The sequence below is a fragment of the Dreissena polymorpha genome, chromosome 13 (genome assembly GCF_020536995.1).
Source record: "Dreissena polymorpha isolate Duluth1 chromosome 13, UMN_Dpol_1.0, whole genome shotgun sequence".
Lineage (NCBI taxonomy): Eukaryota > Metazoa > Mollusca > Bivalvia > Myida > Dreissenidae > Dreissena > Dreissena polymorpha.
The window spans coordinates 1,083,087-1,109,761 of record NC_068367.1 but is presented as its reverse complement, the minus strand read 5'-3'; the positions used below and the strand labels follow the sequence as shown (position 1 = coordinate 1,109,761).

The 26,675-nt window shown below is 34.3% G+C and overlaps 1 protein-coding gene across 1 annotated transcript; it reads left to right on the top strand.

Moving 5' to 3' along the window:
• On the top strand, window positions 1-26,675 carry LOC127856241 (uncharacterized). Its single transcript, XM_052392335.1, has 6 exons — window positions 1-115; window positions 1,441-1,738; window positions 1,871-1,942; window positions 2,321-3,046; window positions 3,780-3,911; window positions 26,147-26,675. Exons 1-6 carry the CDS (start codon window positions 41-43, stop codon window positions 26,209-26,211), a joined length of 1,368 nt encoding a protein of 455 aa, XP_052248295.1. The 5' UTR covers window positions 1-40; the 3' UTR covers window positions 26,212-26,675.

Sequence of the window (26,675 nt, the reverse complement as noted above, 5' to 3'; positions counted from 1 at the left end):
AGTGCATTGAACAACACAGACTCCATTGAACTGCAAAAATATGGGGAAGTCAGGATGTTTACCGCCCGGCAGCTGCCGGTGGCTCGTGCAATTTAAGAAGTCGATGAATGCCAGGGTAATGTATTAAACAAATTGACTCGCTTTTTTGCTACCAGATTTATTTTTTTTGTTTAAAACTAATGGTTAAAACCGACCTTTTGCTGTTTCACAATACAAGGCCAGGTTGTGTTCATATATTATTATAAATTAAATTATTATTAAACTAATATCGAGAATACCAAGGGTTTTGCTTGAAACTATAGACTGTATGCATCTTTATTTGTTTGAAAGCGCAAGATGTAATTCATAATGGTGGAATGTTTCAAAGCAACTCAAAATTGCATTACTGAATATTTGTATTATGGATGTTATCACAGCTTTGTTGTCAGTTTTCCAACATACACTTCTCGATAAGTTTATTTGCTTAAGTTTTTTGACTAAATGAATTAACCCATTTATGCCTAGCGTCTAGAAAAAAGGCTTTTGTAAACAGCGTAGACCCAGATAAGACGCCGCACGATGCGGCGTCTCATCTGGGTCTGCGCTGTTTGCTGAAAGGAATTTCTGTACGAAATTTTCTAAATATAGAAATAAATATACTAGACAACCCTAATTTTGGAAATAAATTGATCCAATTTAGAAGGATGGGAGAATCCGCTAGGCATAAATGGGTTAATGCAATCAAACTGAAAATATGTAAAGCCATTAAGTACCAAAATACTCCGATGCATGCTAGAAAACATTAGTATTTACGAAATATGCGCGATATTTCGATGTACTTCAAATGCATCACGTGCTGCCGCGTGCATAGAAACTATGCATTATTTTACCGATTCAATTGCTTTTGTTACAAATAATTGAACATAGATCCGGGAAAACGGTTTTAATGCATGTGCGTGGAGTGTCGTCCCAGAATAGCATGTGCAGTCCACACAGTCAGATCTGGGACGTCGACACTTTTCGCTTTTATGGTACATTTATATTTCTTGTAATATAAAGGAAGTCTCTTCTTAGCGAAAATCCGAATTCGGCGGAAAGTGACGTACCTGATTATCCTGTGTGGGCAGCACATGCTATTCTGGGACGACACTCCACGCACATGCATGAGACCCCGGTGCTCCAGAAAGAGGCCGAATTATAATTAAGTGTATAAGAAGTTTATCAGAATCAGTTTCTGCTTTCGTATCCTACTGTTTGCTTACTGGGCTGTAGGTTTCACGCATGTTATTGGGAGAAGAGGCGCTTGTAGTAGGCACTGCCCGATCGCGACCAGCCGTGTTTGGTTACATGTAACGATATTACAAAACATGTGCGTTCCTTGCCTTCGATTTGATGTTCATTTATATTTTTATTATAAACGATGTTTACATGAATATGTACTTAAAATTTACAAAATACCAGATGGCGAAATTCAAAAATGACTTCAAGAGGAAGTTTTTCCGTGACAACAAGCATCTGGGAGACCTGCGTGCCGACCAACTCCACAATGAGACTGGAACCCGAGATATGGAAATCACGAAAAAGACGTCCAAGCATGCAGCGGACAGTCCTGTCCCTAAAAAGAAGGTCGTCAAGAAATCAACCTACGGTTATCAACCCTCCTTGTATGCTGAAGAAGCAAGTTCCGAGATTCAACGGACTCAAGTTGTAAAGAATTCAAACGACGAAAACAACCGGAACTCTTCGCCAAATTGTCGCGGTAAGAATCGCTTTTAAGAATTCTAAATAGATTTTGGATCGATAATATTAAGAGTAACTTTTTGCTAATTTTTTGGGGTTCAAAACAGGTGTTGCATTATGACTTACATTATAAAAAATTGTTTTTCTCTAGATTCAAGGCAGGAAAAAATCAAAGCCGTTGTTCACGAACCCACTCCAATCCGTTCCAAGGAAGAAGAACTAGGTGTTTATAATTTCATTTATTATTAATTAATTAACTAGTATTATGATAACCTTTATGATAATCATTGTTATTACTATACTAATAATAATAATAGTATTATTATTGTTATTATTATTATTATAATTATTTCTATTATTATTTTGTGTGCTATTATTATTATAATTGTTATTTGTGTAATTGTTATTATTATTAGTTCTAGTAATAGTTGTAGTATTAGTATTATAATAAGTATTATTTTATTATTATTGTCGTCCTCGTTGCTGTTGTTGTTGTTTTAAATTATTGACGATAACATCGAGTGTATAATAAAATCAAATGCATTATGTTTGTAATAGCTTGCCTTCTTTTATAATTAAACCGTTCTTTTTTTTCAATCAGATGAATTCGTGACTACAGTCATCCGCAACTCTGTGGCACATCTGATCAGGGAAGCCAGCTTTACTTGCCAAATGAAAGAGTCAGCGGAGAACTTGCTGAAGAGACACGACAGCAATGTGGAAACAACCGACGAACAAGTTATCAAGGATACCGACACCACCAACGAAAACGTTGTCATTGGTACCGACACCACAAAAGAACAGGTTGTCATTGATACCGACACCACCAACGAATGCGTGATCATTGTTACCGACACCAACAACGAATACGTGGTCATTGATACCGACACCACCAACGAACACGTGGTCATTGATACCGACAGCACCAACGAACGGGTGGTCATTGATACCGAAACCAACAACGATAACGTTGTCATTGATAACCACACCACCAACGAACGGGTGGTCATTGATACCGACACCACCGACGAACGGGTGGTCATTGATACCGACAATACCAACGAACGCGTGGTCATTGATACCGACACCACCGACGAACGGGTGGTCATTGATACCGACACCAACGAACGCGTGGTCATTGATACCGACAACACCAACGAACGCGTTGTCATTGATACCGACATCATCAAAGAATCAAACGCCATGAACGTCATCAAGGCGTCATCCGAGATCGTCCTGAAGGAACAGGGCGACAATTTCGACATCACCTACGAACAGGTTGTCAAGGAAACCGACAACGTTTCCGTATCTTCAAGCGTGTTAAGCGGTAAGATTTTTTGGCATAATTATGCGATGAAATTATTGATGGTAACACACTGTTGTGTTACTTTAAACAAAGGAAACATTTTACTAAAAAATCGAAAACTGGACATTAGTTCATTAGTTCTTCGTATCTTTCCTGCCAAGGCAAATAAAATTGACAAGAACATTTCTTTTATTTCTAAACATATATGGTATTTTTGTCCACCTATTTTTGGAACTTATATCACAAATATGCATAAATGAATGTCATTTTATAGTTGTGCTTGATCGCATCTGAGTTCAGGCCCTTGTCAAGAAACCTTCCAGCTCTTTGCACAACTTGGAGCACTAGTGCTGCGTGTCTTAGAGAGGAGCCTCGGTTTTGAAAAACTAGGCTTAATGCGAGTACGTTAAGTTTTTTCCCAGTTTAGCCTGTGTGTACTGCAGTGGCTTATCAGGGACGTAACTCTCGTCTGAACTGGATTGTCGCCAAGAATATACTTCTTTGAACGTAAAATTCCATAAAAGCGAAACGCGTCGTCCCTGATTTGTCGATGCGGAATACACTGGCAAAGCCAGGACGACAATTTACGCAAATGCATTAAGCCCAGTTTTTGGAGAACGCGGCTCGGATCTAGAGACCCATAAGTGGGAATCACATCTAGGATTATACGGTCGGGAGGTGTACACCATATCCACTTTACCATGTGAAACTGTATCGACTTAAAATGTTGACATTGTTTGGCACCAATTTTCAGCTTTTGCCGAGAGCGCAGTGAAGGCTAGCCTGTTTGAAATGGATGTCGTCGACAACGTTAACCATTCCGCGTGGGTCCCAACGCCCGCCGTCAAGATTCGCAGATCACCAAGGACAGTGAAGGAATTCTTAGGTACGCGTGGTTCATTCGAAATGAGTAATCATATACAATTAATGCGTGAAGCATTTATGGAATGAGTGATGTATTGGACGTCATCATTGATGACGTTCAATCGAACGAATGATAAAGGGGGCTAAGTTGAGTTAAGGTGGCGAGAATCACCGCGATTTGAGTTTCTTGAAAACTGGCCGAACACGTTTGCTGAAATTTGACATGTATATGAACCAGAATGCGATCTACCTGTTGGCGTTGTCGTCATATCTGGGAAAAAACAACTTTTCGAGTATTTTGTGTTTAAATACTTTTATGGGAAAGGGCACGCGCACAGATAAACATTGTGACGTCACTTCACAAACAGCGTTAGACATCCGCCATCTTGTAACGCGACAAAGAAACTCAGTGTTATTAATTCAATAAACACAGACAATATGATTGTGTTTAATTATCATTAATACAAATGTCTATATTTTGTGCAGCGGATGTTTATTCAGACGGATACGACAGAATTACGTAAGTATCATTGTGTACTTTACAGTAGATTTTACTACGGAAGAAATTTATTATATCTCACTCAGTCACTGACAAAATGAGCTTGACACATAAACAACAACCGGATCGGATTTACATCCACATAATATTGTGCGAATCCGATGCAATTCAAATTACTAATGTTTGATAACGTTTGATGAATTCGTTATATCAATATGCATTAACTTTCAAGGGGAATAATTATAATTGAAATGTGCGATTCAATGACAGTGTTATATTGGGATAATTAGTCGTTTAGCCATAACAGATAAGTATTTAGTTTGTTGTGTTTCATTTTCAACATAGTTTTACCGTTTTTTCCTTAAAGTAAAACAGTTCAGTCGTCATTATATCTTGAATTTTAAATATTGAAATACATGTCGGATATTTCATATTTTCGGACGTTGCTACGTAAGCTAGTTGTCAACATAATTATTAAGATACATATTTACCTTTTACCATACAGTTGTGCAGCTGATGTCTAATTAATGACGCGCTGTTTAATGTCAATAATGTTTTTCTGCCCGTGATGATAATAAGTCTTTAAATCAACAAACCCCAGCAATGTCAATGGTCTGTCAACATTAGAAAAATATTAGCTAAAGAAACTTCAGCGTACAATTTATATGGTATTGACATACCTGTACTCTGAAGCCAACTCTGTATCGAAAGTCAACCAGAGTCGTAACATATTTATGTCACGCTATAAATCAAAGAATACTCATTTTCTTGGATACATTTCTACATATATTGGTGAATGAATATAAATTACTGCATCGAGGAATGTTTTAAGGTTTAAATGTTTCAAATGCATCTAACAATAGATGAAAATAACTCTCATCAGTCTGAAATTCACAATTTTGAAGCCATTGTCGCTTTGTCCAAGACTAGTTTTCATTTGGATACTGTCGGATCATCCTTGACATCTTTTGCTAATATTGTAAACATTGCCTTTGTTTTCTGAAATCTATTATTTGTGATTAACAACATACGTCTGGTGGATTATAAAACTGATTTCAGTGTGAATCGGGTAGTTTTAAATATTTACTTTGAGTTTGTATTTACACTACAATTTGTTAACAACACAAGCCAGAATATTCTAAAATACCGGGAAATGTCATTCTGAATTTGAAAACACTTGAGCACATGGTATACAAATATACAAATACAAATTTTATTTTAAGTCAGTTTGTACATAACAAGTATAACATTAACATCTACATTTTCACAACAATAACACGTATACTGAAAGCGCTTGGACAAAGCGGAAAGAATCCGGGTATTTCGGACGAGGGTATTTCCGGGACAGATTTACTCAATATGCAAAGGAAAAATATGATATGCCTAATCGACAATTTCAATTGGGTTTCGGAACGCATGGTTTTATTTTTCTATGCGTAATCGGCAATTTTACATTGGGTATTTACACAAATGCGCACCTAATCTGTAGCTCTGTTACAGTAATCTGTGAAACAACGTCATTAATAAAACAAAAAATATGTTTGACCACAACGGTGGCTAATAATGTTTAGGAAAAATTACCAACAATATAGATTTATCTATAACATAACATGTTAGAATTTTATCATGCATTTATAATCACTCATAATGAGATTTCAATATACAGTTACATGCATAGACAGTTTTTTTAAGCCAGTGCCTTTTGAATTCAGAAAATAAGCAAGATAAACCATAAAATTGGGAAAAATAGATAGTAAACCATAAAATGGAGAAAAATGAGGCATTATTAATATGATTATAAATAACAGAATCACAATAATATTGTTTTTAAGTGCATGATTTAGTGCATTTTTAAATTTATATTATAAAATGCTGCTTGAATTTCTTTTTACCTTTCATATGTAAAAAAAGAAATATCATCTGCTAGTGCAAAATATGACTGGTCATTTAGTAGCAAAAGAGAAGAAAATAAGTGCATTAAATAAATGAATTAATATTTTTGTATCTGGAATAGTTGTATTTTAAATTGATCCTCCACCCTATTATGGCCGAATAAGGGCTAAATTGCTTTCCAACTTGAAATGAAAAGGCATATTGGTTGATCGTGTAGCGTTTATGTGCAAAATTTGAGGGCCAATTGATAAAGCTTGTTGATGCCAAAACAGGTAATAATAATAATTTATTATCAGGTACATGTACACAAGCAAATAAGTATATTTAACCCTTTCAGTGCGGGAACCGAATTTTAAAGGCCTTTGAAAACAGTTTGGATCCAGATGAGACGCCACACAACGTGGCGTCTCATCAGGATCCAAACTGTTTGCTATTCTGATAGTATTCTTTGATAAAAAATCGAAGAAAATGCTAATTTTAGAAATTCAGCAGACGACATTTTAGCAGACGACAAATTTCCCAGCATGCAAAGGGTTAAGATGCTTAAGGTGTGGAAGACTCATAATCAGGTTTGGTGTCCCTCAAACCCTAAGCGTCTTGTTATTTCTTATGCAGTTTGTATAGATAGTGCCACATCCTGACACGTAAAGCTTGTGCTTTGTTGGCAGCGTTAGTTGGCTGTTAACAGGTTCATTGTGGTTATCTCCACCATCAGTCTGTCCGTCTGTCCTAGCCACTATCTCTTACACCATAAGCACTAGAACCATGAAACTTAAACACATGGTAGCTATGAGCATTATGTGCGACCCTGCACTATTTGGAATTTTGATCTGACCCCTGACCTCGCAAACCAAATAATGTTTCTTTAAAAAAATCTATGGCGGTAAAAAGTTAATGTGCAACGTCGCGGAAAATATTATACTTGACGACGTCATACAATGATGCGACTTTTAACAATTTAAGATTTAAAATTAAATCACATTAATGATTTAACAATGAGTTTTGATAATATAAATGCCATTGAACAGAAAATTGACATAAATGTGACCATATATTAATATTTGTACAAAATAGCCGACAACAACCGATTAAGTGTTAAAATTCCCGGGTACATTTTAGTATATTTACCGTACCCAGGGTACGAGCCTTACTAACTGTATTATTATTATATCTCACCGACTACAAGGTACCTTTACCTTGTTGTGTTTATCAACCTGGAATTTATGTAAAATCCGGCTTTGTTTACTTTTATTTTTCATTCATTTGATTAAGCAATTGTTGACGTATCTCGTGGAACATTATTTGAATCTTGGGATTTTAATGGCGACAAGCTGTAAGTGTCAATTTATTTTAAAAACAAATCTAAGATTTTAAGTTTTGTGTGTTTGTCATGCATAATTCAGTGTTTTCCAAAAAAAATTGAGTAGCCAGTTATATGGCCAGCAACAATGCAGTAAAACTAAAGCATTTGTGACATTTTACTTGATATACTTGGGGAAAGTAGTTGGCGTCTAGAGTAAATGTAACCGGCGAAATGGCCCGCTGCCGGTCTTACAGAGAACACTGATAATGGTAAACTAAATAAAAAAAACTCGCTGCGACTGGATTACGGGTTTGTAAAATTGTTTTTTGGGTCATAATATGGTTAGCATTCAATACAAATGTTATTATAAAGTATTGTGGTTTAAAATTCATTTTGAGAATAGGATGGAAGAACAGAAAATGAAAGGGTATACAGGGATGAAAATTAGTGGTTTCCTGTGAGCCCAGGACAAGTAGTTTTGGCCTGGGCAACTCAATTTCCAAAGTTGATAGTCCGGCCGGGCAACTTGTTTTTTTTTTAAAGCTTAAAACAATTCAGTGCAATAAAAATTGAATAACAATTGACCACCATGGATCAATACTAGTTAAATAACATTCATTATTTAGGAATAGGAAATAATTAAATTCAGGCTCATAATAAAACATCAAACATTGAGTAGTGCAATGTCAGCAAATTTATTTATTTATCTATTATTTTATTAAAAGAAAGTATAATATACACATGTACATATTTCTGGGCTCGTTATTCTTTATCTGGGCAACCAAAATACTAAAGATGGTTGCCAGTGCAGGCAACCAATAGTAATAAGTTAGTTTTAATCAATGAAATATCATTGTAACTTTATTGTTATAAGCATTGCATTAAAGTTGTGATTGAGGTAAGCTTGTTGTTAATAATATAGTATATTTACTTTTTAGCTCGACTATTATATATGAAATATATAAAGTGGAGCTATCCTACTCACCCCGGCATTGGCGTTAGCGTGCAAATGTTATAGTTTGCGTACCACCCCAAATATTTCCTATGTCCCTTGACATATTGCTTCCATATTTTGCATATTTCTTAACCAACATGACCCCAACCTAAATACAAGAGCAGACAACTGTATCACTTGCATTTTATAAGAATTATGACACTTTTTCCATGTAGAATATGCATATTATTGATAACTCTACAATGTTCGAAATTCGCACTAGCCCGGAGCTAGTTGATCTTGTTTCGGGCTACTGAATTTCAATGAGTACTAGCCCGATTGGGCTATTGATTTTTCGAACTTTTGAAATTAAAAATGCTCAAAAATATTATTTTCATCCATCGTTTGAACCATACCTTACAGGGTTTATTTAGCTTCGTATCGCGTTTCCTCACCCTTCCGATTATGTTGACATGACGAGAGTTTGAATGACAATTTTTTTTTGATACCGTGCAAATAAAATGCGGATCTACCCAGGTTGTTCAATTCGCTGTACTTTCAGAAAACCATACAAGTCTACAAATGTTTTAAATGTCCGCCATCTTGGATTTGTAATGATCTATTGACGAATTAACGCATTGCAATATCATATTTTAATAGAATATGTCAACCAAATTATATATTGATAGCGTAGTTGCTTGGTTACTTTTTACTGGTTTTCAGTTTTGGCAGTCAAACGTTATGCATATTTTATTTCACGTGCAAGGACTTACATTGATTGTTTTTGGACAGTTGTTTCCGGATACGGTATTATCTGTCGATTTTAATTTATTTTCGACATTCTTGATAAAAAAATATCTAGAATGATGAATACACATGCGATGTTACGGATGGTCTGGTTGATAATTTTTCACATTGTACTCACCAGAATTGGACCTAGAAAGACTATAAAAAAAAACAGTAAGCTAGGGGGAGGAGACACTGCCCTCTATTCGCTTTATCATACGGCCTAAGACTTTCGGCTAAATGTTTCGGATTTCAAATTTGGGACAATTGACATCTAAAATTATTTACAGACTGGATATAAACCTTTGCATCTTGACTGCATGTAAGGTATTGATTGACGAATATCGTCATACATAAATATTATAATCGTATTTTGTCATTGAAAATGAAATATTATAATAACATTTCCAGTTAATTGGGATCAACTGTTAGTTGCAATCCTCATCAATTACACCCTACCTGCAATAAAATCTACCCAGAACCGCAAAAATATAAACTTATTTTAAAAACTTGTGATAAACAGTTCGGGTTAGTAAACTTTGGTTCGGGCTAGTGAAAAATTCCATCTGGTAGCCCGAACGGGCTAGTGGTTTCAAATGTGAAATTCGCACACTGACTCTTTGTTAAAGTGTGCGTACCACCCCAAATATTTCCTATATCCCTTGATATATTGCTTTCATATCTTGAATAATGTTAACGTGCATATTTTGTATTAACGTCTTGTTATTGTAGTGTACATATTTTTCGGATTTCGGACAGCCCATTCATTGAGTATTATTGTTGTGGTTTTGTGAGTACTCTTCATGTAAAATACTGCTGTTTAGATGTTCATTTTTAGTCGTATATATATCAGGATTCAATACCTATACCTTAGTGAAAATGGCATCGGAAGAACATTTGTTCATTGTACTAGATAAAAGTAAACATTATATCTATCCATCTTATTGTTTATTGCAGTTTCAGTAATATTCTGTCTAAAAATGATTTCAACATGATATAATTATAAATCATGGCTAGGAAATGTGTATATATGAAGCAAAAATTAAAAATAGATGGTTCATTTTTTCCCATTTACATGTATGTATATTTATCTATGTATACATCTTTTGTTGTAAACAGTTATGCGACATGTCGGGAAACGCCCAGGACAAATATATCGACGTAATGATTTTTTCACTTATGTGGGTGTATGTTGGCTCCACTTCACACGATACAGTCATTGTAGTTTAATTGAAAAATGCATCTTACAATGTGAGATGAGTTCTGGGTTCAAGCCCCAGCAGTGGCCTATCAAGTGTGAAATACGGAGCCATTATGATTAAATATACACAGTTATCTTTTTAAACAATACAATTAAATATAAGGAATAATGTTAAAGGGGAATTGCTGCTTAGCTATTTTTGACATTGAATAACAGGGTTTATATACACCCCAAGGATAAATGCTTCTAAATTTGTAAAAAAAAACAAAAAACAAGTCGAAGTGTGCAGAATATTAAACATTTGCAACTTTCTGATGTCTAAAAGTCATCAAATGCCACTTGAAGTTTACTTTTTTTTTGTACAAAATAACCCATTTTGTGCTGTCCATTATCGGTTAATGTTTTACGCTGTCAGGTCCAGAAGCGCTCATTCTGTAGCATGTTTGGACCATAATGTATAATGCGACCAAGTTTCAGCAGATTCAGCCCAGTGGTTCTGATTTTATACGCTGTGCCTAGCTTTTATTGAGTATAAGTACTATTACTCACTGATTTATGCATATGAGCTTGGCTGTTTTCGAACAAAACCTGAGGTTTTGTCATAGCAAGCTCATTGTGTCATGAAGTGTCTTTTCGCCATCCAGCGTCCGCCATGCTAAAACCTTAACATGAACCCATTGTACCCACATATTTTTTCGTACCCATTTTTTTCGTACCCAAATATTTTTCGTAATCAAATGTTTTTCATACCCAAATTTTTTTTGTACCCATTTTTTTCCTACCAAATTTTTTTTTCGTACCCATTTTTTTCGTACCCAAATTTTTTCGTACCCAATTTTTTTTTTCGTACCCATTTATTTCGTACCCAAATTTTTTTCGTACCCAATTTTTTTTCGTACCCACATGTTTTCGTACCCAAATTTTTTTTCATACCCTTTTTTTTGTACCCAAACTTTTTCGTACCCACTCTTTTTCGTACCCACTCTTTTTTTTTAACCCAAAATTTTTCGTACCCAATTTTTTTCGTACCCAAATTTTTTTCGTTCCCATTTTTTTACTACCCAAATTTTTCGTACCCAAATTTTTTCATACCCAATTATTTTTTGGTTCCCATTTTTTTCGTACCCAATTTTTTTTCGTATCCAAACGTTTTCGTACCCACATTTGTATATTCTTACCCATTTATTTTTTTCGTACCCAAATGTTTTTCGTACCCAATTTTTTGGTCGAAATAATCGGTTTTCAATTTGATTTGATCTCCCCACTCATTCCATCCCGCGAAACCCTTAAGGTGTCGCAACTCTGGTTATTGAGTATGGAATGAGTGATGTATTGGACGTCATCATTGATGACGTTCAATCGAACGAATGATAAAGGGGGCAAAGTTGAGTTAAGGTGGCGAGAATCACCGCGATTTGAGTTTCTTGAAAACTGGCCGAACACGTTTGCTGAAATTTGACATGTATATGAACCAGAATGCGATCTACCTGTTGGCGTTGTCGTCATATCTGGGAAAAAACAACTTTTCGAGTATTTTGTGTTTAAATACTTTTATGGGAAAGGGCACGCGCACAGATAAACATTGTGACGTCACTTCACAAACAGCGTTAGACATCCGCCATCTTGTAACGCGACAAAGAAACTCAGTGTTATTAATTCAATAAACACAGAAAATATGATTGTGTTTAATTATCATTAATACAAATGTCTATATTTTGTGCAGCGGATGCTTATTCAGACGGATACGACAGAATTACGTAAGTATCATTGTGTACTTTACAGTAGATTTTACTACGGAAGAAATTTATTATATCTCACTCAGTCACTGACAAAATGAGCTTGACACATAAACAACAACCGGATCGGATTTACATCCACATAATATTGTGCGAATCCGATGCAATTCAAATTACTAATGTTTGATAACGTTTGATGAATTCGTTATATCAATATGCATTAACTTTCAAGGGGAATAATTATAATTGAAATGTGCGATTCAATGACAGTGTTATATTGGGATAATTAGTCGTTTAGCCGTAACAGATAAGTATTTAGTTTGTTGTGTTTCATTTTCAACATAGTTTTACCGTTTTTTCCTTAAAGTAAAACAGTTCAGTCGTCATTATATCTTGAATTTTAAATATTGAAATACATGTCGGATATTTCATATTTTCGGACGTTGCTACGTAAGCTAGTTGTCAACATAATTATTAAGATACATATTTACCTTTTACCATACAGTTGTGCAGCTGATGTCTAATTAATGACGCGCTGTTTAATGTCAATAATGTTTTTCTGCCCGTGATGATAATAAGTCTTTAAATCAACAAACCCCAGCAATGTCAATGGTCTGTCAACATTAGAAAAATATTAGCTAAAGAAACTTCAGCGTACAATTTATATGGTATTGACATACCTGTACTCTGAAGCCAACTCTGTATCGAAAGTCAACCAGAGTCGTAACATATTTATGTCACGCTATAAATCAAAGAATACTCATTTTCTTGGATACATTTCTACATATATTGGTGAATGAATATAAATTACTGCATCGAGGAATGTTTTAAGGTTTAAATGTTTCAAATGCATCTAACAATAGATGAAAATAACTCTCATCAGTCTGAAATTCACAATTTTGAAGCCATTGTCGCTTTGTCCAAGACTAGTTTTCATTTGGATACTGTCGGATCATCCTTGACATCTTTTGCTAATATTGTAAACATTGCCTTTGTTTTCTGAAATCTATTATTTGTGATTAACAACATACGTCTGGTGGATTATAAAACTGATTTCAGTGTGAATCGGGTAGTTTTAAATATTTACTTTGAGTTTGTATTTACACTACAATTTGTTAACAACACAAGCCAGAATATTCTAAAATACCGGGAAATGTCATTCTGAATTTGAAAACACTTGAGCACATGGTATACAAATATACAAATACAAATTTTATTTTAAGTCAGTTTGTACATAACAAGTATAACATTAACATCTACATTTTCACAACAATAACACGTATACTGAAAGCGCTTGGACAAAGCGGAAAGAATCCGGGTATTTCGGACGAGGGTATTTCCGGGACAGATTTACTCAATATGCAAAGGAAAAATATGATATGCCTAATCGACAATTTCAATTGGGTTTCGGAACGCATGGTTTTATTTTTCTATGCGTAATCGGCAATTTTACATTGGGTATTTACACAAATGCGCACCTAATCTGTAGCTCTGTTACAGTAATCTGTGAAACAACGTCATTAATAAAACAAAAAATATGTTTGACCACAACGGTGGCTAATAATGTTTAGGAAAAATTACCAACAATATAGATTTATCTATAACATAACATGTTAGAATTTTATCATGCATTTATAATCACTCATAATGAGATTTCAATATACAGTTACATGCATAGACAGTTTTTTTAAGCCAGTGCCTTTTGAATTCAGAAAATAAGCAAGATAAACCATAAAATTGGGAAAAAATAGATAGTAAACCATAAAATGGAGAAAAATGAGGCATTATTAATATGATTATAAATAACAGAATCACAATAATATTGTTTTTAAGTGCATGATTTAGTGCATTTTTAAATTTATATTATAAAATGCTGCTTGAATTTCTTTTTACCTTTCATATGTAAAAAAAGAAATATCATCTGCTAGTGCAAAATATGACTGGTCATTTAGTAGCAAAAGAGAAGAAAATAAGTGCATTAAATAAATGAATTAATATTTTTGTATCTGGAATAGTTGTATTTTAAATTGATCCTCCACCCTATTATGGCCGAATAAGGGCTAAATTGCTTTCCAACTTGAAATGAAAAGGCATATTGGTTGATCGTGTAGCGTTTATGTGCAAAATTTGAGGGCCAATTGATAAAGCTTGTTGATGCCAAAACAGGTAATAATAATAATTTATTATCAGGTACATGTACACAAGCAAATAAGTATATTTAACCCTTTCAGTGCGGGAACCGAATTTTAAAGGCCTTTGAAAACAGTTTGGATCCAGATGAGACGCCACACAACGTGGCGTCTCATCAGGATCCAAACTGTTTGCTATTCTGATAGTATTCTTTGATAAAAAATCGAAGAAAATGCTAATTTTAGAAATTCAGCAGACGACATTTTAGCAGACGACAAATTTCCCAGCATGCAAAGGGTTAAGATGCTTAAGGTGTGGAAGACTCATAATCAGGTTTGGTGTCCCTCAAACCCTAAGCGTCTTGTTATTTCTTATGCAGTTTGTATAGATAGTGCCACATCCTGACACGTAAAGCTTGTGCTTTGTTGGCAGCGTTAGTTGGCTGTTAACAGGTTCATTGTGGTTATCTCCACCATCAGTCTGTCCGTCTGTCCTAGCCACTATCTCTTACACCATAAGCACTAGAACCATGAAACTTAAACACATGGTAGCTATGAGCATTATGTGCGACCCTGCACTATTTGGAATTTTGATCTGACCCCTGACCTCGCAAACCAAATAATGTTTCTTTAAAAAAATCTATGGCGGTAAAAAGTTAATGTGCAACGTCGCGGAAAATATTATACTTGACGACGTCATACAATGATGCGACTTTTAACAATTTAAGATTTAAAATTAAATCACATTAATGATTTAACAATGAGTTTTGATAATATAAATGCCATTGAACAGAAAATTGACATAAATGTGACCATATATTAATATTTGTACAAAATAGCCGACAACAACCGATTAAGTGTTAAAATTCCCGGGTACATTTTAGTATATTTACCGTACCCAGGGTACGAGCCTTACTAACTGTATTATTATTATATCTCACCGACTACAAGGTACCTTTACCTTGTTGTGTTTATCAACCTGGAATTTATGTAAAATCCGGCTTTGTTTACTTTTATTTTTCATTCATTTGATTAAGCAATTGTTGACGTATCTCGTGGAACATTATTTGAATCTTGGGATTTTAATGGCGACAAGCTGTAAGTGTCAATTTATTTTAAAAACAAATCTAAGATTTTAAGTTTTGTGTGTTTGTCATGCATAATTCAGTGTTTTCCAAAAAAAATTGAGTAGCCAGTTATATGGCCAGCAACAATGCAGTAAAACTAAAGCATTTGTGACATTTTACTTGATATACTTGGGGAAAGTAGTTGGCGTCTAGAGTAAATGTAACCGGCGAAATGGCCCGCTGCCGGTCTTACAGAGAACACTGATAATGGTAAACTAAATAAAAAAAACTCGCTGCGACTGGATTACGGGTTTGTAAAATTGTTTTTTGGGTCATAATATGGTTAGCATTCAATACAAATGTTATTATAAAGTATTGTGGTTTAAAATTCATTTTGAGAATAGGATGGAAGAACAGAAAATGAAAGGGTATACAGGGATGAAAATTAGTGGTTTCCCGTGAGCCCAGGACAAGTAGTTTTGGCCTGGGAAACTCAATTTCCAAAGTTGATAGTCCGGCCGGGCAACTTGTTTTTTTTTTAAAGCTTAAAACAATTCAGTGCAATAAAAATTGAATAACAATTGACCACCATGGATCAATACTAGTTAAATAACATTCATTATTTAGGAATAGGAAATAATTAAATTCAGGCTCATAATAAAACATCAAACATTGAGTAGTGCAATGTCAGCAAATTTATTTATTTATCTATTATTTTATTAAAAGAAAGTATAATATACACATGTACATATTTCTGGGCTCGTTATTCTTTATCTGGGCAACCAAAATACTAAAGATGGTTGCCAGTGCAGGCAACCAATAGTAATAAGTTAGTTTTAATCAATGAAATATCATTGTAACTTTATTGTTATAAGCATTGCATTAAAGTTGTGATTGAGGTAAGCTTGTTGTTAATAATATAGTATATTTACTTTTTAGCTCGACTATTATATATGAAATATATAAAGTGGAGCTATCCTACTCACCCCGGCATTGGCGTTAGCGTGCAAATGTTATAGTTTGCGTACCACCCCAAATATTTCCTATGTCCCTTGACATATTGCTTCCATATTTTGCATATTTCTTAACCAACATGACCCCAACCTAAATACAAGAGCAGACAACTGTATCACTTGCATTTTATAAGAATTATGACACTTTTTCCATGTAGAATATGCATATTATTGATAACTCTACAATGTTCGAAATTCGCACTAGCCCGGAGCTAGTTGATCTTGTTTCGGGCTACTGAATTTCAATGGGTACTAGCCCGATTGGGCTATTGATTTTTCGAACTTTTGAAATTAAAAATGCTCAAAAATATTATTTTCATCCATCGTTTGAACCATACCTTACAGGGTTTATTTAGCTTCGTATCGCGTTTCCTCACCCTTCCGATTATGTTGACATGACGAGAGTTTGAATGACAATTTTTTTTTGATACCGTGCAAATAAAATGCGGATCTACCCAGGTTGTTCAATTTGCTGTACTTTCAGAAAACCATACAAGTCTACAAATGTTTTAAATGTCCGCCATCTTGGATTTGTAATGATCTATTGACGAATTAACGCATTGCAATATCATATTTTAATAGAATATGTCAACCAAATTATATATTGATAGCGTAGTTGCTTGGTTACTTTTTACTGGTTTTCAGTTTTGGCAGTCAAACGTTATGCATATTTTATTTCACGTGCAAGGACTTACATTGATTGTTTTTGGACAGTTGTTTCCGGATACGGTATTATCTGTCGATTTTAATTTATTTTCGACATTCTTGATAAAAAAATATCTAGAATGATGAATACACATGCGATGTTACGGATGGTCTGGTTGATAATTTTTCACATTGTACTCACCAGAATTGGACCTAGAAAGACTATAAAAAAAAACAGTAAGCTAGGGGGAGGAGACACTGCCCTCTATTCGCTTTATCATACGGCCTAAGACTTTCGGCTAAATGTTTCGGATTTCAAATTTGGGACAATTGACATCTAAAATTATTTACAGACTGGATATAAACCTTTGCATCTTGACTGCATGTAAGGTATTGATTGACGAATATCGTCATACATAAATATTATAATCGTATTTTGTCATTGAAAATGAAATATTATAATAACATTTCCAGTTAATTGGGATCAACTGTTAGTTGCAATCCTCATCAATTACACCCTACCTGCAATAAAATCTACCCAGAACCGCAAAAATATAAACTTATTTTAAAAACTTGTGATAAACAGTTCGGGTTAGTAAACTTTGGTTCGGGCTAGTGAAAAATTCCATCTGGTAGCCCGAACGGGCTAGTGGTTTCAAATGTGAAATTCGCACACTGACTCTTTGTTAAAGTGTGCGTACCACCCCAAATATTTCCTATATCCCTTGATATATTGCTTTCATATCTTGAATAATGTTAACGTGCATATTTTGTATTAACGTCTTGTTATTGTAGTGTACATATTTTTCGGATTTCGGACAGCCCATTCATTGAGTATTATTGTTGTGGTTTTGTGAGTACTCTTCATGTAAAATACTGCTGTTTAGATGTTCATTTTTAGTCGTATATATATCAGGATTCAATACCTATACCTTAGTGAAAATGGCATCGGAAGAACATTTGTTCATTGTACTAGATAAAAGTAAACATTATATCTATCCATCTTATTGTTTATTGCAGTTTCAGTAATATTCTGTCTAAAAATGATTTCAACATGATATAATTATAAATCATGGCTAGGAAATGTGTATATATGAAGCAAAAATTAAAAATAGATGGTTCATTTTTTCCCATTTACATGTATGTATATTTATCTATGTATACATCTTTTGTTGTAAACAGTTATGCGACATGTCGGGAAACGCCCAGGACAAATATATCGACGTAATGATTTTTTCACTTATGTGGGTGTATGTTGGCTCCACTTCACACGATACAGTCATTGTAGTTTAATTGAAAAATGCATCTTACAATGTGAGATGAGTTCTGGGTTCAAGCCCCAGCAGTGGCCTATCAAGTGTGAAATACGGAGCCATTATGATTAAATATACACAGTTATCTTTTTAAACAATACAATTAAATATAAGGAATAATGTTAAAGGGGAATTGCTGCTTAGCTATTTTTGACATTGAATAACAGGGTTTATATACACCCCAAGGATAAATGCTTCTAAATTTGTAAAAAAAACAAAAAACAAGTCGAAGTGTGCAGAATATTAAACATTTGCAACTTTCTGATGTCTAAAAGTCATCAAATGCCACTTGAAGTTTACTTTTTTTTTGTACAAAATAACCCATTTTGTGCTGTCCATTATCGGTTAATGTTTTACGCTGTCAGGTCCAGAAGCGCTCATTCTGTAGCATGTTTGGACCATAATGTATAATGCGACCAAGTTTCAGCAGATTCAGCCCAGTGGTTCTGATTTTATACGCTGTGCCTAGCTTTTATTGAGTATAAGTACTATTACTCACTGATTTATGCATATGAGCTTGGCTGTTTTCGAACAAAACCTGAGGTTTTGTCATAGCAAGCTCATTGTGTCATGAAGTGTCTTTTCGCCATCCAGCGTCCGCCATGCTAAAACCTTAACATGAACCCATTGTACCCACATATTTTTTCGTACCCATTTTTTTCGTACCCAAATATTTTTCGTAATCAAATGTTTTTCGTACCCAAATTTTTTTTGTACCCATTTTTTTCCTACCAAATTTTTTTTTCGTACCCATTTTTTTCGTACCCAAATTTTTTCGTACCCAATTTTTTTTTTCGTACCCATTTATTTCGTACCCAAATTTTTTTCGTACCCAATTTTTTTTCGTACCCACATGTTTTCGTACCCAAATTTTTTTTCATACCCTTTTTTTTGTACCCAAACTTTTTCGTACCCACTCTTTTTCGTACCCACTCTTTTTTTTAACCCAAAATTTTTCGTACCCAATTTTTTTCGTACCCAAATTTTTTTCGTTCCCATTTTTTTACTACCCAAATTTTTCGTACCCAAATTTTTTCATACCCAATTATTTTTTGGTTCCCATTTTTTTCGTACCCAATTTTTTTTCGTATCCAAACGTTTTCGTACCCACATTTGTATATTCTTACCCATTTATTTTTTTCGTACCCAAATGTTTTTCGTACCCAATTTTTTGGTCGAAATAATCGGTTTTCAATTTGATTTGATCTCCCCACTCATTCCATCCCGCGAAACCCTTAAGGTGTCGCAACTCTGGTATGGAATGAGTGATGTATTGGACGTCATCATTGATGACGTTCATTCGAACGAATGATAAAGGGGGCTAAGTTTCGTTAAGTTGGAGCAAATCACTGCGATTTGAGAGTCTTGAATACTGGCCCAGCACGTTTGCTGACATTTGACATGTATATGGACAAGAATTCGATCTACCTGTTGGCGTAGGCGTTATACCTGGGAAAAATCAGGTTTTCGAGTATTTTGCGTTTAAATATCTTTTATGGGAAAGGGCACGCGCGCGTGACGTCATGAAAAGCGCTTAGGCTAGCTTCCATCTTGCTACGAAACAAAGAAACTGACGTTATGCGTTATTAATTCAGTTAGGCGTTTAATCGATAAACAAAGGCGTAATAATTGTGTTTGAATATCAATCGGTAGTACACATGCATGTCTTTTGTGCACATTGTGGTTTTTTAATGAACATGACATAAATCTATGTGTTATTCAACGTATTGAGTGCGACGAGTTAAAGAAAGGTTTACACGGCTAGGCTTTCCGAGATAAATGTAAGTACACACTGGTATTAGAATGGTATTCTATTTATCCGATAATATCTTGAATATAAATGATATTCAGACAATTACATTATTACGGTTTAATAATTTATTATTTAATCAATAAATAAACGCAAGCAGCAAATCAATTAATTTCGTTTGTAGTGGAAACCGAAAGTAAACAAACCAACCTTCAAAATGGCTGACGACATAGCAACGTAGGAATTAACGCTCAGAAATTATTTACAAAATAAGATCATCAGAAATGATGTAAAGTGAACGCTAATTCGCTGTTTTGTAGATAAGTATACGATCTATTGAAAAACCATAACATTTGACATAAAAAAAAACGCGGATATGGAAATCTTCAGCGTAACGAAATAGCACTAGCAGACATCACACGGTGTCTCATCTGATTCTACGCTGTTTGCCAAGGCCGATAATGAATGGAAATGCACAAACTCAGTAACTGGCAAGCATATAAGCATTAGTAGGTTGTTTCGTGATTATTTAGAAACGACTACATAATTCTTTTGGTTCAGCCAGTGCAACTTAACAGAAATAAGTATAAAAAGTTTCTACACCTGACAACAATGTGCCAACTTAATACAAGGTAAGTTGTTTACATTATTTAAAATATTGCAAGCTTACAGTATACAACAATAAACAGCTGGTACAATGTAATGTCATCATTTTAATTTTAATAAGCTCGTGGTTAATTACCCTTTTTAATCTTATGGATCAATGCATCTCTAACACCTTCAATTGACTTGTTCGTGAAAAATATACACCCTCAGTGCATGTTATCCCATACACCATCACTCACTTACTAAGGCTCGATTGATCATACTCGGCTTGGGTACTATTTACCGGTACATGTACCCCGGGTACTCTTAATTTTACTTACATGTACCCCGGGTACGGTAAATAAACATACCCGCAAATATTAGATTGTATCTGATTTGTATATCCGCATAAAAATCCGATGTCGTTAACAGTGGTCTCTGGAAGCACCGGCAGCCGGCGATTTCACCGGTTACATTCAATCTAGATGCAGGCTACTTTTCCCCAAAATATCAATTGAAATGGTGCAAATGCACATGTTTTATTGCTTAATCGCCGGCTACTTTGAAAATATAACTGGCTTCTCAGATGTTTCTGGAGAACACTGCGTTAAACATGCTACCGATTAACGTAAAACAATATTGTTTACCTTAAACAAACTTCTCTTTTAAAAAATCAGCATCAGCATGCTTTTTAGTATGAGTGTTGAGAGGTCACGCCGTAGGAATAAGCAAGTAATCAAGAATACGTCTCTGTTTCTGCTTTTATTTCCTTCATGTATAATGACGATAAGGATTGACGACTAACATTGACGACAATGATTACAAGCATTGACGACTAACGTTGACGACAAGCATTGGCAACTAGATGTAACATTGACCATTCTCTACAATAAATGAAATTAACAATAAAAAAGGAGTAATAAGATTATAGTACAACAGATATGCTATTCAAAGTATAATATAATAGCATACACTCATTAGAATAAAAGGTTTCATAAATAACAATTTGAAACATTTTCAATAAATATCGAAATATCTTATACAATATTTATTACACAGCATTAATTAATTGTTAAAACATAATATAAAGACAGAATATGGTGTTCCCCATTTAACGGACCTTGCAAACCAAATAATGTTTCTTTTAAAAAATCTATGACGGTAAAAAGTGAACGTGCGATGTTGCAGAAAATATTATACTTGACGTCATACAATGACGCGACTTTAAACAATTTAAGATTTAAAATTAAATCACATTATTGATATTAACAATGAGTTTTGATAATATAAATGCCATTTAACAGAAAATTGACATAACAATTTGAAACATTTTCAATAAATATCGAAATATCTTATACAATATTTATTACACAGCATTAATTAATTGTTAAAACATAATATAAAGACAGAATATGGTGTTCCCCATTTAACGGACCTTGCAACCCAAATAATGTTTCTTTTAAAAAATCTATGACGGTAAAAAGTGAACGTGCGATGTCGCGGAAAATATTATACTTGACGACGTCATACAATGACGCGACTTTAAACAATTTAAGATTTAAAATTAAATCACATTATTGATTTTAACAATGAGTTTTGATAATATAAATGCCATTTAACAGAAAATTGACATAAATGTAAACATAATTAATTTTGACAAAATAGCCGACAACAACCGATTTAGTGTTAAAAAATTCCCGCGTACGTTTTAGTATATTTACCGTACCCAGGGTATGAGCCTTACTAACTGTATTATTATTATATCTCACCGACTACAAGGTACCTTTACCTTGTTGTGTTTATCAACCTGGAATTTATGTAAAATCCGGCTAATTAGTAACAGATGTGATACACTGAGATAAAGATATTGCCTTAGTCCTTATGTATTTGAGGCTGTTTCCATAAATAATTAAGAAGTAACTTTTTACAGCTTTTTAAAGATTTTTTTAAAAATAAATAACTCAGAAAAAAGTTTATCAATTACAGAATAATTATTGATTTAATATAAAATGGCTCCTTTGTAATGTTTAAATGCTACAATTTTTAATCGACCAGTAAAGACCAGTAATGACCAGTATTGACCGGTTTTAACCGGGTATTGACCGCCGGCCCGGTCAATACTCAATTGACCGGTCAATATGCCAACCCTGCATTGAAACCTAATATGCATTTATCTATTATTATTTGGGGACAAATAATTTTACTGTGTGAAGACCCTACATAAAAATGCTGATTTTTTTCTTACTTGGTACCTGGCGACACACATTTTCAAGTCTATTTCATTAAATTTGGCATAGATATTTATAAAAATGGCATCATATGAACCAGTAGTCATAGTATAAGCAACATTGAAGCCTAATATGCATTCATCTATTATTAATTGGGCACAAATAATTTTACTGTGTGAAGACCCTACATAAAAATGCTGATTTCTTTCTTACTTGGTACCTGGCGACACACATTTTCAAGTCTTTTTCATTAAATTTGGCATATATATTTTAATAAATGGCATCGTATGAACCAGTAGTCATAGTATAAGCAACATTGAAGCCTAATATGCATTCATCTATTATTATTTGGGCACAAACAATTTTACCGTGTGAAGATCCTACATAAAAATGCTGATTTTTTTCTTATTTGTTACCTGGCGACACACATTTTCAAGTCTATTTCATTAAATTTGGCATAGATATTAATAAAAATGGCATTGTATGAACATATCATCATAGTTTAAGCAACATTGAAGCCTAATATGCATTCATCTATTATTATTTGGGAACAAATAATTTTACCGTGTGAAGACCCTACATAAAAATGCGGATTTTTTTCTTACTTGGTACCTGGCTAATCACATTTTCAAGTCTATTTCATTAAATTTGGCATAGATATTTATAAAAATGGTATCGTATGAACCATTAGTCATAGTATAAGCAACATTGAAGCCTAATATGCATTCATCTATTCTTATTTGGGCACAAATAATTTTACTGTGTGAAGACCCTACATAAAAATGCTGATTTTTTTCTTACTTGGTACCTGGCGACACACATTTTCAAGTCTATTTCATTAAATTTGGCATAGATATTTATAAAATTGGCATCGTATGAACCAGTAGTCATAGTATAAGCAACATTGAAGCCTAATATGCATTCATCTATTATTATTTGGGCACAAATAATTTTACTGTGTGAAGACCCTACATAAAAATGCTGATTTTTTTCTTATTTGGTACCTGGCGACACACATTTTCAAGTCTATTTCATTAAATTTGGCATAGATATTTATAAAAATGGCATCGTATGAACCAGTAGTCATAGTATAAGCAACATTGAAGCCTAATATGCATTCATCTATTATTTTTTGTGCACAAATAATTTAACCGTGTGAAGACCCCAGATAAAAATGCTGATTTTTTTCTTACTTGGTACCTGGCGATACACATTTTCATGTCTATTTCATTAAATTTGGCATAGATATTTATAAAAATGGCATCGTATGAACCAGTCGTCATAGTATAAGCAACATTGAGGCCTAATATGCATTCATCTATTATTATTTTGGGCACAAATAATTTTACCGTGTGAAGACCCTACATAAAAATGCTGATTTTTTTCTTACTTGGTATCTTGCGACACACATTTTCAAGTCTTTTTCATTAAATTTGGCATATACATGTATATTAATAAAAATGGCATTGTATGAACATGTCGTCATAGTATAAGCAGAGAAGCATAATAGGCATTCATCTATTATAATTTGGGCTCATACAATTTTACCGTGTTAGCACCATATATCAAGTTGCAGATTTTTTAAATATTCGCCACATACCCAAAGGCATTTTCATTAATATCTCAGAAAAATAGACCTATATATTAATACACATGGCATCTAAAGAACATTTTATCATAGTTAAACATGGTTCCCAGCCAACCTGGAAATCAGGGAAAACCTGGAAAAAGACTTTCACTTTCACTAACGCCCAGTACAAATATATGGACAGAATGATTTTTTCACTTACCGGTATGTGGGTGTATGTTGGCTCCACTTCACAAGATACAGTCATTGTAGTTTAATTGAAAAACGCATCTTACAATGTGAGATGAGTTCTGGGTTCAAGCCCCAGCAGTGCCCTATCATGTGTGATAAACAGAGCCATTATGATTAAATATACACAGTTATCTTTTTAAACAATACAATTAAATATAAGGAATAATGTTAAAGGGGCATTGCTGCTTAGCCATTTTTGGGATTGTATTGTGATTTTTGGCCAAATTTGACACTGAATAACAGGGTTTATATACATCCCAAGCATAAATGCTTCTAAATTTGTAAAAAAAACAAGTCGAAGTGTGCAGAATATTAAAAATTTGCAATTTTCTGATGTCTAAAGGTCATTAAATGCCACTTAAAGTTTACATTTTTTGTACAAAATGACCCATTTTGTGCTGTCCATTTATATTGGTTAATGTTTTACGCCGTCAGGTCCAAAAACGCTAATTCTGTAGCTTGTTTGGACTATAATCTATAATGTGGCCAAGTTTCAGCAGATTCGACCCAGTGGTTCTGATTTTATACGCCGTGCCTAGCTTTTATTAGTCCACTACCGGTTTCACCGGAGGGGACTTGTGGTTTGCGCTTTGTGGGTCCGTCAGTCAGTCACACTTTTCTGAATCCTGCGATAACTTTAAAAGTTCTTAATATTTTTTCATGAAACTTGAAACATGGATAGATGGCAATAAGGACATTATGCACGTGATTTCATTTTGTTCCTACGTCAAAAATTCTGGTTTTGTATGGCAATAAATAAAAACAAAATAAATTCTGACAATGGTGGAGCCGGTAGGGGACAAATTTGCTTGACAATAGTCTTGTTGAGTATTACTCACTGACTTATGCATATACGCTCGGCTGTTTTCGGAGAATACCTGAGGTATTGTCATAGCCAGCTCATCGCGTCGTGTCGTGTCTTTTCGCCGTCCGGCGTCCGCCATGCTAAAACCTTAACATTGACCGATTGTACCCACAATTTTCGTACCCACATTTTTTTCGTAACCAAAATTTTCGTACCCACATTTGTTTAGTACCCAAAATTTGTGTTCCCACATTTTCTTACCCAAAATTTTTGAATCCAAATTTGTTTAGTTCCCACTCATTCCATCCCGCGAAACCCCTTAAGGTGTCGCAACTCTAGTAAAAAATAATATAAACAATTCTAAAGTACATTCGTTTTTCATCTGTTGCATGGCTTTATTTTTTATTTATATTGCGCGATATGTTTAAGATTTTCAGTGTAATGTGCTTTTCATTTAAAACTAAAAATTATACTATTAAGACCGCTTGGGTGTGGAAATACGAATATATTTAACGATGGTCTGTATTAATGTGTCCGTAAATGTGTTTCAGAGATGATTGGAGTACCCGATTGCCGGGACAGCTCCAGCCTTCACCTTCCCGAAGTCGACGTTTAGACATTTAAATTAAGCCCCAGTCTCATTTAAGCACGGTTGGTTACGGCAGTTCCGGATCATCACGAATACACCCGGATCAAGATCCGGGACGATTCGTGGACTGGTTGGTTTCTAAGCGTCAAATGTTTTACCAAGATCATAACGTCGGTGACAACACGACATCCAAACCGGCCACACGTACAAACACGGACAAACCCGACAGTATTACGCAATCAACATGGAACACACAGAGCTTCACGACAGAGACACTTACCATCAGGTTGGTTTTCGGTGAATCCATAATTTTACAATCAGATCTCGAAAGTGTAACCTCGAAAGTGTTCATTTCGATGTGACTCATTATTGCATACTATTTTCAGTTTGTTATTATCACACAGCACAAAATCTTGCACATATAAGTATCATATATCATGTCTTAAATTTTTGACACGGACCCGGCTTCTAAGCTGAAGTAGGCCCGACGA

What these genes read in the sequence shown, in the direction of transcription:
- LOC127856241 (XM_052392335.1), top strand. Translation starts at nt 41, where the DNA reads ATGGGGAAGTCAGGATGTTTACCGCCCGGCAGCTGCCGGTGGCTCGTG. An exon ending in ATCTTCAAGCGTGTTAAGCG is followed by an intron (nt 3,047 to 3,779) that starts GTAAGATTTTTT and finishes ACCAATTTTCAG; the next exon opens with CTTTTGCCGAGAGCGCAGTG. An exon ending in GACAGTGAAGGAATTCTTAG is followed by an intron (nt 3,912 to 26,146) that starts GTACGCGTGGTT and finishes AATGTGTTTCAG; the next exon opens with AGATGATTGGAGTACCCGAT.